Source organism: Emys orbicularis, chromosome 7 (assembly GCF_028017835.1).
Source record: "Emys orbicularis isolate rEmyOrb1 chromosome 7, rEmyOrb1.hap1, whole genome shotgun sequence".
Classification (NCBI taxonomy): Eukaryota; Metazoa; Chordata; order Testudines; family Emydidae; genus Emys; species Emys orbicularis.
This window is the reverse complement of record NC_088689.1, coordinates 73302951-73315812: the sequence shown is the minus strand read 5'-3', so window position 1 is coordinate 73315812 and position 12862 is coordinate 73302951. Positions and strand designations below refer to the sequence as shown.

Sequence of the window (12862 nt, the reverse complement as noted above, 5' to 3'; positions counted from 1 at the left end):
TGTTTCAAGTATAAGTAGCCTGTAGTACCTGAGATAGGCTGCCACTGACTTGTTCATGGCTATTTTCCCTTCTAGACTTGGAAATCACGGTGCCTATACGACCGTCTCACAATGCTCCCGGGAAACTGGAATGTGGCATTTATGAATTTGGCCCCAGGAAAACTGTTTTCCCACCAAGAAAGGAGATAAAGCGAGGAGAGTGGAAAACAGAAAGCACCTCTAGCACTGCAAGTAAGCAAGCCATGCATCTCAGGCATCCCATACAGGAAAGCTGGCCTGAAATCATCTCCTCTGCCTGCCTTTGGAATCAGCAGGAGCAAAGTTAGCCCTCAGAACTCTCCAAGGCAAACACTACAGCATTAGCCCCGGAATGCGTCAGTCTGATCTTACTCCCATTGAAGTCAAAAACACACCTCCCAGTGACTTCAGTAGCAGCTGCTTTAAATAGGAAGGAAATTGGCCCCTGGCTACAATCCCCAATTTCCCAGCATGCAGTGCACCAACTTGATTTGCAGAGCCTAGGAACATTGCATGCAGGGAACTGAACACCCAGTAGTCTCTATGGGCGATTCCCTTTGCTATTATAGATAAGGGCTCACGCTTTCAGAAGTGATAGCCAATGGAACTTGGGCTCCTCAGTGACTCAGACATGCTTGAATATGTTATTGAAGTTTGCTTGTAATCTGCTCCATTTCATGCAAATGATGCATGTAGCTCCTGATTTTCACTGCAGGCTGAGTAACTCTGATAGAAATCAGCAGGGGTTATTCGCTGCCTGTGAAGGCAGAACTGGGCCCCAGCAGGTTGCCACTGTCGCCTTGGCTGGGTATGTTTGGCACATCTCTGGAGTGGAGGCCAACTGTGGTGGGCTGGCCAATGACTCGTGTATAGATCATTATACGAGATGGGAGTTAGGCAGGGTACCAATTTTATAGGGGTTCCTCCAACCTAGCTACCCCCTACCCCAGCACAATCTGGCTGTGGTCCTGGTTCCTCGAAGAGTGGGCTGGCTCTCCCAGAACTGTGTTGGGAGGGAGGGTGGGGATCTCTGAAGGTGCCATCCATTCATACCAGCTGGGCCTGGGCAGCTCTCCAAAAGCTGGGAGTTCCTCCTGTGGCAAACGGACTAGCCCTGGCTCCAGTGCCACTATGTTTAAATGTGGGGGCTCTGGGGACCTCTAAACACCCCATTTGGTTTAAAAAAGATTCTTGAGCTTTCTAATCTTGTAGCGTATTATGCCAATACTGCATAGACATCTAGATACTGCTATGTCAGTGTAACTAATGGAACTGCCATGGGAGTGTCAATTTAAATACGCATGAAAATAAGGTGTGTATCCAATGTGAAAATAAGCCAGTGTCAGAGTCACAAACTTTCAATGAAATAGGGTGTTGGAAACCCCAGTGCAAGTGCAGGGCTTTGCGTGAGAAACTTGCTAAGAACAAAGTGAGGTAAATGAGCCCGGTTTTGCTGCCCAAGCTGAGTGAAATGCAAATGATTGCGAGTGGAGGGCTGAAGGAAGCATTAAAATGTAAGTGAGTTTATTAAAATGAGTGTTAAGTAATAGGCATTAAGAGGTAAATAGGAGCTCAGAATGACTTCTGTGTTGCTAATATCTCTAGAAATTGACAAGTTTTAGTGACGCGCTCGTCTCTTGTCTTCTAACTAGGTAGTGCCAGTAACCGATCGAGTACTCGAAGTACATTGAGTGTCAGTAGTGGGATGGAAGGTGACAACGAGGTAAGCCTTCATCTTTATCCTATGCTGGCTGTTTGCCTTCATGACAAACCTGGGCCTGGTTTTTGCATTAGTTTTTAAATGGCTTCTTAAATATTTCCCTTGAAAATGCATAAATGGCAAAAAAGCCAAATGCTTTAAATCAAACAAAACCCACTTCTGCTGTGAAACATACGAGAAACAAATGACTTTAAAATGTGGTTGCTAAAGATCCTCCTCACAGCTTTATGTATGTAACCCTGTAGCCCAATTCCTCCCCTTCTGTCTTGCCCTCATGTCTATAGTCTATTTGCAATCTCTCTGAGGCAGGAGCCTTTCCTAATGATCTGTTCCACAAGGCCCCTAGCACACCTCCTGGGCAGGATATTATTCATAGTTCATCTAACTGTATTCTTGGTCATATTGTAAGTGGATCTTCATACACTGACTTGTCCAGCCAAGAGGTTATGCTCCCATAATGACACTGAAGGAAATATGCTTATTTGAGGGAGAGCCTTACGAGGATCTGAGATACTAGTGTATTATGGATGTTTTGGCAAAACTTCACTCCCCCTTCTGTCTTTCCTTTTTGTAGGATAATGAAATCCTGGAAGCTACCAGAAGCCGCAGCCCAATACCCCAGCAAGTGGAGAGGTTTCCCCTCACGCTACCTGAAAGGCCTCCGAGAATACCGCCCCGAGGTGCAAGCAGGTAAAGCATATAACTTGAGCTTGAACACAAGTGTCTGAGGGGTTGGTGTTTGTAGCACAATGCAAACAGCTAGAAGGCTGCAGATGTAATGCATCCCTTTCACCAGAATGACAAGGCTGTTAACAAAATAAACAAATCTTGTGTAAATTCTGGAATCCATTTTACACTCATATAGTACTTAGTGGAATTAATTTTCCTGGTTAGTAACCTGACTGGCAATCCTATTAGTACAGCTTACACGCTAAAAGGTACTGTGTTACTGGAACATGGTGTTTGCCATGCTGAATTAGATTGATCCATCTAATCCAGTATCATGCCTTTGGCAGAGGTTCAATACATGATCCTTTGGAGAAGAACCCCTCACAATACACCCACAGGCAATGCTGTATATGGGGGGAACTCCCTCCCACTGGGCAATCTGTTTTTACACTCGGAAGTAGATTTGTTTACCTTTAGGACTTTTCTCAGCCCTAAAGCTGCACTAGCTTAACTAAAGGTGTGTTTTAACATTGCTGCAAACTCAGTTAAAACAAAATCCCTTTAATTAAACCAGTGCCACTCTGTGTAATCCAGGCTTTAGAATCCTAGCTTGTATAACTACAGAGGTTAATAAACTTCTCCAGCTGTTACAATAAGTCCAGATACAGTTGTCAGCCATGTCCAGAAGTAGTGAATTCCATGTTTCCTTGGCTCTTGCAACTGTATAACTAAACTCCCTAAAGCAGGTGTGAATCAGCTTTTGAAGCTTGCAGCTACCGGCCATATCCCTCCCCTTTCTCTCATTCTGAGAGCCTCAGAAGAAAGATTCTGCAAGTTCAGAGTGTTAGTATAACACAGAATTCTACAAACATTAAATCTTCCAACAGCCCTGTGAGGCAGGCAGCTACTATACTGTTGTAGCCATTTATAGATGAAAGAACCAAGACAGAGAGGTTAAAGTGATTTGTCCAGCATTACACAGGACTCTTGGGTTCTATTCTCATCTCCGTTGATGAATTACTGATTGCCAGTTCCTGCTCACCTTTTTATGTAAATGTAAATGCATAAGACTCTGCCCTTCTTATGCAAACTTAAATATCAAGTACATTTCATTCTTACACTAAATAGAATGTTGTTACAAACCCGTTCTCTGTTTCTAATATGCTTCTGTGTCTTGTTGCAGGCCTGTAAGCAGCGAAAACTTTTTTCCTCCACCTGTGCCCCCACGAGGTCGCTGAATCCTGAGATCATTGGAATATGGGATATTCTAGTGTGTATGTGTACAGATATATATATATCTGTATATATATATATACAGACATTTTAAAGGATCTTTTTTTACTATTTATAGATGGAAGCCAGATGATTTCCCCCTCCCTGCCCCCCAGCTCTGGTTCATTTTGTAGTAACATTTCACTGAGAAATCTCCCAGCCTTTTGTGACTTTTTTTTTTCTTGGAGTGTCTTGGGACTTCTAGATTTTAAGGAAAAACTATCCAAGGTGGCAAAGAGAATTTGAATGAGTCTTCTGACTGTCTTACACCTCATATGGGGTTACGCCTCCCACCAAGAACATGCTGTCCTCACTGGAACCCTACACTCCGAGAGTTGTAAAAACAACTAAAGAGAGTCACTGGAAAATGTAAAAAAAAAAAAATATTTTTTTTTTTTAAAAGCTCCTTTCAGAGTCTGTCTTCAAAGAATGCTCATCATGAGCTGCATCGGAAGAGTGGATCTCAGTAGTTTGGTGGTGTAACATTTGGACACTGGCTCGTTCCCACCAAATCTCCTGTAACGGATCTTCCTTTAATAGTTATTGGACATGATGGTTTTGCAAAAAGGGCTTTGTGAAGACTTCCATATTCAAGCAAAAGTCATTTTTATACAGCCCTTTTCTCTGCCCACTCCATTGTCTTTGGATGGGGAAAGACACTAGCGAGGTGCTATATACACTGCATTGGATGCAAGACTCCCTAACAGCTGGTGAGGGAATTGCTCTGTCACATGAAACAGCTCTATATAGATGCTTTCTAGGGGCCTTGTTACTTTAAATCCAAATAGCTGACCTCTTGCATTAGGGGAAGAAATTTTTAGCAGTCCTTTGACCTTCCCCCTTCCCTGTACACATTTGAGTATCATATCTGTGTTAAGGCTGTTTATGCTTTGTAATAGCGTGTGTTGATAAGGTGTATGTATTTTGTGGCTCAAATATGGATTTAATTGTTGCTTACTTCACTGGGCACAGACATCCCGTTCAGTGGTTGGGTTTTGTTTGCCCTAAGCATCCTGTTTAGCAAAACTGCACCTACAGCAGCCGTGTCCAACCAAATCCACCCGAGGGCTGCGTGTTTTCAAAAAGGTCAAAGGGCTTCTTAGTTCTGCTCCCCCTTGTGCCACTCAGATGGCACAAGGAGCAAAAACCATTGCTAAGTCCTCATCACAGAGAGTTGGGGTAGCTGGCTTTCAGGCCTGGGGTGAGGAGAACATGGAGCTCCAGCAATCCCTGGCTGACATGGCTCACAGGGGACCTTTGATGGCTGGCACAAGTTAGAGGCTACTCTGCCCCTGCCCAGGGTAGAGAATTGAGTAACAATAACTTGTTGGTTCTCAGCTTCTCTTTTCCCTTCCCTCCCTGTGGTAGCTGTGTGCGGGAGAGGAGCCATCCCTTTCTAGCTGAACCCAGCCCTCTAGGCTCAGAGAGAGCTCAGGTAAGCAGGCGACAGAGCACCCAGAGTTGCAGCTCCCCATCCCCTGCAATACAGCAAGTGGCCAGTGGAGGGAGTTGCTGAAGAAGTAATCCACGGGGTGTCCCCTACTGTTGCTTTATAGAGATGTGGATCATTCAAACAGTTCAGGGTGGCACTTGTGAAACGCATCTTCAGTTCACAATCAAGTGCAAACTCTCTTTTCAGTGCAGCTCTACGTGGCTCAGAAGCTCGTCCCTTCCACCAACAGAAGCTGCTCCAATAAACAATATTACCTCACCCTCCTCATCTCTCTCATATCCTGCGACCCACAAGGCTACAATGACACTGCAAGCAAGCACCGTGGGTGCTCCTTTAAAAGTACATGAGTGTTCTCCTCCACTAACCAGGTGTTACTCGGAACACTACAGGCTCTGAATGCTGGCTTGCCGTAGCTTGCTGGTGACTCGCTTTAGTCAGGGGGAAGGGTTGAGATCCAGAGAGCAAGAGTTGGGTTTGTGTCCTTTTCGCTAGTGGGCGCAGTCCCCAGCACTTTTCCATTGAACTGAAAAAAGTTTCTTCACCTAATCGAGGAGAAAATGAAACTGCAAATGGAAGGAATGAGTTAAAGGAAATAAAACTGAAGAGGAGAGTTAATTCAGGGGCCAAATCCTGTTCAGTGCTCACTTCTGTTTTACTTTGCACACATCTTGGTGGGTTCTGCCCTTCGGTTTAGCCCTGTGCAACCAGCAGCTCATGGGCTCCTTTGCCTCTGTAGCTCTCTCGTGCTCTGCCCCTAAGGTCAGTTCTGTGCTGCAGCATTGCAGGAATTAACTGCTTTCCTATCTCCCAGGGTATAAGAACTGAGGAATGTGGGGCAGAAGGAAAAGAGCAAAGCATAAAGATGCCCCTCTCCCAATTTCAGAACATTTCCTTTCCAGATAAACCTGTAGCCAGTGTATGTTAAACTTGCAGTGGTTCTCAAAATGTGGGTCGGAACCCCAAAATGGGTTGCAACCCCGTTTTAATGGAGTCGCCGGAGTTGGCTTAGACTTGCTGGGGTCTGGGGCTGAAGCCCTAAACCCACCACCTGTGCCTGAAGCCCGAGGGCTTCAGCTCTGGGTGGTGGGGCTCAGGTTACAGGCCCCCTGCCTGCTCCTGAAGCCCTTGGGTGGCTTGGGTAGGGTCAGGCTTCGGTCCCCCTGTTCCCCGGGGTCATGTAGTAATCTTTGTTGTCAGAAGGGGTCAGGGTGCAATGAAGTTTGAGAACCCCTGTGTTAAAGCAGGCATGCAGGCGGGGGACAAGGGGGAGTGACTGCCTACACTCTGTCCATTCAACCCTGGGTAACTCTGACTCTGCACCACTAGAGGAGACTGTCACAGGTTTCCTCAAATGTGAGTTTGGTCAGAGGGACATGTTCTGGTGACATCTCTGTGGTGGAATTTCACTGGATTGATTAAGACTTTACGGTTGGGCTCAGCAGTGAGCTGCGCCTCACTCGTTTCAGCTGCTTAACTGGCATCTAAAAACAACCCTCACATCTCTGCCCAGCCAGCCTCCCTCTTTTGCTGCTCAGAACTTTCCTCATGCCAAACTGTCCATTTAAACAAGTGTCCGTTGCGTTCTTCTGTACTTTCCAAAGCCTATTGTGCAACTATGCTGCTTTGAGAGAGACCACAGCTGGGACAGTGGCATCAAGGTTCATTACAAACATGGTCTGTTCAGGCCCCACTTACACTCTGAGGAAACACACGTCACCCTACAGTCTAGTGCAGGTGTGCCGCTATGTCGCTAGAGCCAAATGCAGCCCCTGGTGATATTCTCCCTGTAACTCTGCCCTTGGGAGGACAAAGCGGATCAGCTGCAGGTCTGTATGCTTGGCAGTCTAGAACAAGGAACTGTTTTTAGTATACCAAGAAAAGCAGAGCAGAAGATATCATGGCTTCGTATGCTTGATTCATGTCAACATGGGATTTGGGCATGGCTTTCAAACCCCGGGCAGGCTGGGGTGTCTTAAAACCTGAGCACACCTTATTGGATGCCAGAGATTTGGCCCTCAGTTTGCCCTGACTAGTCTGCAGCTGGTCATTAAAAACTATTTTGGGCTCAGTGCTTTAACAGTCTCCTTTCATCTTTAGGCTCTTGTGTTGGATGAACATATAATGCATATTGTCTCTGCCTAAGCAACAAAGTGTGCTGAAATAGTAGGAAAAGAGAGGAAGAAGAAATGCTTTGTAATTAAGTTTGTAATTGAAGCATTAAAAAAAAGTTCCTGTTTTAAGATGAAAGCCCAGGGAGACCACTGGTAATGGTCTTTCACCTCCAAAACACTGATTCAAGTGAGGCTGGGTCAGCAGTGACCATGTGATGGCTGGTCAGTGAAATGCGTTTGCTCTCAGTCCAGTGTGCATACAAAACCCACCAGAGCAGATGAGACTACCTTGCCCTGTTATTCAGTTCGAAGTCTGTCTGCCAACGAACTGTGGAGACTGAACTCTCCGCTCGTTCCCAAGAGGCAGGCAGTCCAAATCTGGACTGGGATGCACTGACTGAGTGATGTGGGGGATCTTGAGTTTCTTCAGCCCAAGCTGTATCTTTCTCCAACACCCTGTTTTGAAAAAGTAAACATAAAGCTGTTTGGACAGAAATGTTTGTCAAAAACCACTCAACGGGCCCAATCCTGATTCTACTGATGTCAGTGGAAGATTTAGCCAGGGACTTCAGTGGATGCAGGCTCATCCCCTATGAGCTCTGCCCATCTTATGAAAGGTTGAAGCAAAACATAGTTTGCTACAATTCTGAAGAGAACATAAAATCAATGCTTAAGGCTGCAATGAGAAAAGATCAGACTGTGGCGTTTGCCAGTCACACAAAATGGGGGAAGTGACTGTAATCAGCCCTAATCAATCCATATAACATAAAGTATGAAGGACCTTTCATGTTCAATTGACTTTTTCTAAGATCTGAATGTGTGTATTTATTTATTATTTGGCATTGTGCAATATTTGGTGACAAGTGGATGATGTACGCTGTTTGCCTTTTGGGAAAGGTATGTTATCGCTAGCTTATGAAAATTGCTTTTATATGCCTTCTGTTTATTATTTGATCAACTGATGCTTAATGCTGTGTTTTTTACTTCTAACTGTAACTTGTTTGGGATATTTTTAAAAATATGTCTAAATTTTGCAGAATAAACTTCCAATTACTGACAATATAAACTTACCAGTCTCTTCAGTTTGGGTACAACCTTAACTCAGTCTTCATAACTGCATGCATACCACACAGGCATAATTTTGGCACTCTGTGCACGTACACCAGGATGTTTGCATACTTCACATGTAGATTGGGATGTTTGTGCACCTACTACATGTTTGCACAACATACTCTTGATGATTCGGTCAAAATTTTTTACATTCTTCTGCAGCAGAAAATTAGCTCAATGGCAAAATTTACTCAAATCATTTAAATGTACAAAAATCATTTTACTGATTGATTAAAATGGAGGTGTTTTTTTTATAAATGTGCTTCAGTCAAGTCACATTTTACTGCCATATTTTATGTGCAACGAACATACTTTTTCTGGATTTCCATTATCTTGGAATGTAATTTTGCTGAGTCAGGCTCACCTCCTGATTCTCTCATACTTAATCCGGCACTATTGTTCAGATTTCCAATACTGTAGAAATATGTGAAGTGATACTGCAACTTTTTCCATGGTATTTTTCAATGGCAAGAAAACATTGGCTTGTCGTTAGGTTTTCTAAAATGCTCCCAGAAATATTGGGTGTAGAATACCTGTCAGTATATACTGTGACTTTTAGTGCTTATGAAAGTGTGTAGTAGCAGGAGGGACACATGCATGTTTCTTCCAAAGCATCTGAACCCTGCATCCCCCCTGTTCAAGTCCTGGCTTCCAGACAGCTTTTCTAATGTGCACCTCAATCTCAACCTCCATTCATGACACCCTTCTATTTCAGTGCTGGGCCCTCACAGCTAATACTGCCCTTCAGTCAGACCCTGGAGCACTCCCCACTGTTTCAGAACTCTGCCCTCTCAGACTGCCAAATGACTTAGCACCTCAAATGTACACAATGGCTTTAACTCAGATTGCCTTGAACAGCTTGAACTGGTGTTGCTAATGCAGCCCAGGGTCAAACCCTTCCCTCAGGGGGATGCCCCTATTTTGGCTGCGGAATTTGCCTCAGAATCCATCCCTTGTTGCAAAATTGAAGCTTAGATTCTGGAGCATTTGTTAATGAGCTAGCAGGGCTCTCACTACTCCACCCCAGCCCTGAAGAGATCTGGAGACTTCAACAGCTGAGTTAAAGGAAAGTGGGTGGGTCAGCTTTTGTGGCCTGCATCATGCGGGAGGTCAGACTAGATGACCATAATGGTCCCTTCTGACCTTAAAGTCTATGAGTCTATGAAGAGCCAGACCAAAGCATTTGGGCCACGTACAGAAGGTTTTTATCACCTGCATCTGAGTTTCAGTTATAATTTGGAAGAGAGCTACATTATAGTTTGTGTGCTGGCTCTTACTTTTTGGCGAGTATTGGATGGAAAAGGTGAAACGAAGATCAACGTGTGTTCTCCTGCCACCAATCAAGGAGGTGGAGTTGTGGGCAAAATACTTTAACTGGGTCTCAATGTGATTAGGTTAAAGTGCTGTTTGCACACTGCATCCAAAGGAGCACATGGTGTGCAGACAGGATGGAGTCATAGTTACGCTTGCACCAGATTTCTGCATCTTGCATACCTGGCTTTGTCATTCTTTGGAACCCCACTGTTCCCTCGCTCTTGAGCTGCACTGAGTCTGTGATGGTAGCCGGTAATCCCTGGAAATTAAGGTTTTGCTTCTTGAAAGAGAAAATGTTCATGTTTAGTTGCCAGTGCTTATGGCCACCACTTTGCAGCACTTTAAGTGGTAATTTTTAACTACTAGACTTTCATTTTTATGTGCTAGCAAAACAAAATTGCTTTGCCGTCACAATACTACTTTGGAATAGTCTATCGGCCACTTAACAGTATATGCTTAGTTGGTAACAAATGGAGGTGCTGGAAGAACGCCCCCACAGGTCTCCATTTTCCCTCCCCAAAGTGAAGGTTATGCTTAAAAGGCTTTAATGGGTCTCTGGAGGTTATTATGGGGAGAGGATTGGATCTTGCCATACCCCACCCTCAGCAACACCCAGTGTGAGCAGGGCTTTGTACTCATGATTAGGACAAGCAGTAGGAGCAGGACACTTCCTTTAATAGCTCTGTGTGTTAACTTTTCACACACCTGTTTGTGTAAACATGCCTGCCTTGTTTGACAAAGTGACTTCCTGGGCATCTTATGTCTCCAAGCACCCGTGCTTTGGGAGGGTGCCAACTCTGTCCTATATTTGCTTTTGTGTTTAGCTTTGAAATTAATATTGTCCTCTCCTTGTGCCACGGTCCTAAACTACTTCAAAATAAATTTTCCACTGAGAGTGGTTTGGATGTGAACAAGGACATGCCTGGTTAGCAGCTTGAAAGTACTCCTAGCAACCCCAACTGGGGTTTTCTTTCAGCTAGTGCAGAATTAAACACCCCACAATGGATTCCAATCTCCAAGCTGAACTGAATTGGCAGTGGAAAGGATCTTCAGTCACTAATAGGTGCAGAGAATGCCAATCCAGTAACTGCAGCACAAGAATTGGGAGTAATGAGCTGGGTTCTCTATAGCCTTTGGGTGTTTTTTTATTTTATTTCTTTACTCTGTGCTGCACAGAAACCTAACAGAAGGACCTTGACTAAGAAATGGAATATTTATAATCTGATTGCTTACTGTCCTGTTGTGACCTTCCCCTGGTGTTATCTGGACAGGTGATCTGCTAGGTTACTCAAATCCTTGACTCTGGGAGCCAGCCTTACCCTGCTCTGCTGTGAGAACCCCCACTCCTGGGCTGTTCATGCACAGCCTCTGGCATGTAAGCTGCTCCCAGCTACATGAGTGAGCACTTTTGGCCAGCTGCTGCTTGGCTTGTGCGACCGAATGACACTAGCCAATATCTTCGGTCCCAGACACAACCCTAGGAACCTCCATCCATGTGTTCAGTTATGCCCACTGGATGCTGCAAGCTTATATGAGTTCGTCAATTTAACAAAGAAATTGATATGTACCAGGCTTGTTATCCCAAGAGGAGTCTCTGACACACTTCAAACCAATCGCACTGCTTCAGGTAGAATAAACAAACAAATTTAAAAGATAGATTTTACATGATTATAAGTCAAAGCACAACAAGTCAGATTTGGTCAAATGAAATAAAAACAAAACACATTCTAAGCTGATCTTAACACTTTCAGTGCCCTTACAAACTTATATGCTTCTCACCACAGGCTGGCTGGTTACCCTTCAGCCAGGCTCTCCCCTTTGATCAGTGCTTTAGTCGTTTGGGGGTGGTGTCTATAGATGGAGGTGGAAGCGAGAGAGCATGGCAAACGTCTCCCTTTTTATCATGTTCTTTCTTCCCTCTTGGCTTTGGCCCCACCCTTCAGAGTCAGATGAGCATTACCTCATCATAGGTCCAAACTGACCAAGGAAAGTGGGGTGACTCACTCGAGAGTCCAACAGATCCTGTGTTGTTGCCTAGGCTAGTGTCCTTTGTTCCTGTCAGGCTGGGCTGGGTTTGTCCCATACATGCCCTGATGAGGTGTGAACTGCCCCTCTGCTCCTGGAGAGTTTTGCCTGGGCTTGTTTTAAGCCATGAGGACACATTTTCAGCCTCATAATTATATATATGAAATTACAACCTATAACATTACTATAACAACAATGCTCAGTGCATCATGAGCCTTCAGAAGACACCCGATATGACAAACTTTGCATTGGATACCACACAATCATATGATAAGGATGAACATGGGGGTGCAGGGTGTTCCCCCGAGGTACAGAGTGTCACACCTGTCCACATTTAGATTTGCCTTAGGACTTGGCTTAGATATAGATTTGCAGGAAATGAACAGTTGACGTAATGTTTTGGGGTTTATCAAAGTGTAGAATTATGTTTATAAAGTGCACTTTGTTTAGCTGGACTGTCTTAGCCCACACACTTTCTACCTTAATTCCCGCTAGTCACTAAAGTTCTTTGTGACTTTTCCCATCGTTTTTAATAAGCTTCAAAAGCTTATAAAAAACCAAACTTCTGGTAGGAAAGCCCACAGAAGACTGAAGAATTTCAGAGGGACTTAACCAACCTACATGCATGGGCAACATGGTGGCTGATGAAATTCAGAATTGATAAATGCAAAGTTATGCACAATAGAGGGAAAATAGTTTACGCATATCTGATGACATGAAGTGATTGTGTTGTCATTATTGACAGCTCAACAAAGATTTTGGCTTAGTGTGCAGCTGCAGTCAAAAAAAAAAAAATCACACCAGATGTTAAGATTCAACAGGAATGAGATAGCAAATATTATGGAAAAGGTCATAATATAATGCAATAGTATACCTTCAACTCTATGTGTGCAGCCCTGGTCACCCCAGCTCATAAATGATCATGTAGAATTTGAGAGGGTGCAGAGAAAGGTAATGGGAATAACTAGGGGCATGGAAAACACTCACGAGGGGAGACTGAAGAGATTGACTGATTACCTTAGAAAGGAGGTGAATAAGTAGGGACCTGATAAAAGTATAAACAATGGTGTTCTTCCTTTCTCTCAACACAAGAACAAGGGGACATTTGATGAAATTGCCAGCTGTGACCCAATGCACAGGAAGTAATTTTTTGGGGGGGAAATCTGGGGC

General features: G+C 44.3%; 1 protein-coding gene across 1 annotated transcript in view; it reads left to right on the top strand.

Moving 5' to 3' along the window:
* The window catches only part of PIK3AP1 (phosphoinositide-3-kinase adaptor protein 1), a 79670-nt gene extending 74336 nt beyond the window's left edge, over positions 1-5334 (top strand). Inside the window, exons 14-17 of the mRNA XM_065407952.1 lie at positions 76-231; positions 1671-1741; positions 2313-2428; positions 3591-5334. Of these exons, the coding sequence (XP_065264024.1) occupies positions 76-231; positions 1671-1741; positions 2313-2428; positions 3591-3645 (398 nt within the window). The 3' untranslated portion in view covers positions 3646-5334. The remainder of the gene's footprint in view (positions 1-75; positions 232-1670; positions 1742-2312; positions 2429-3590) is intronic.
* The last annotated feature ends 7528 nt before the right edge of the window (positions 5335-12862 follow it).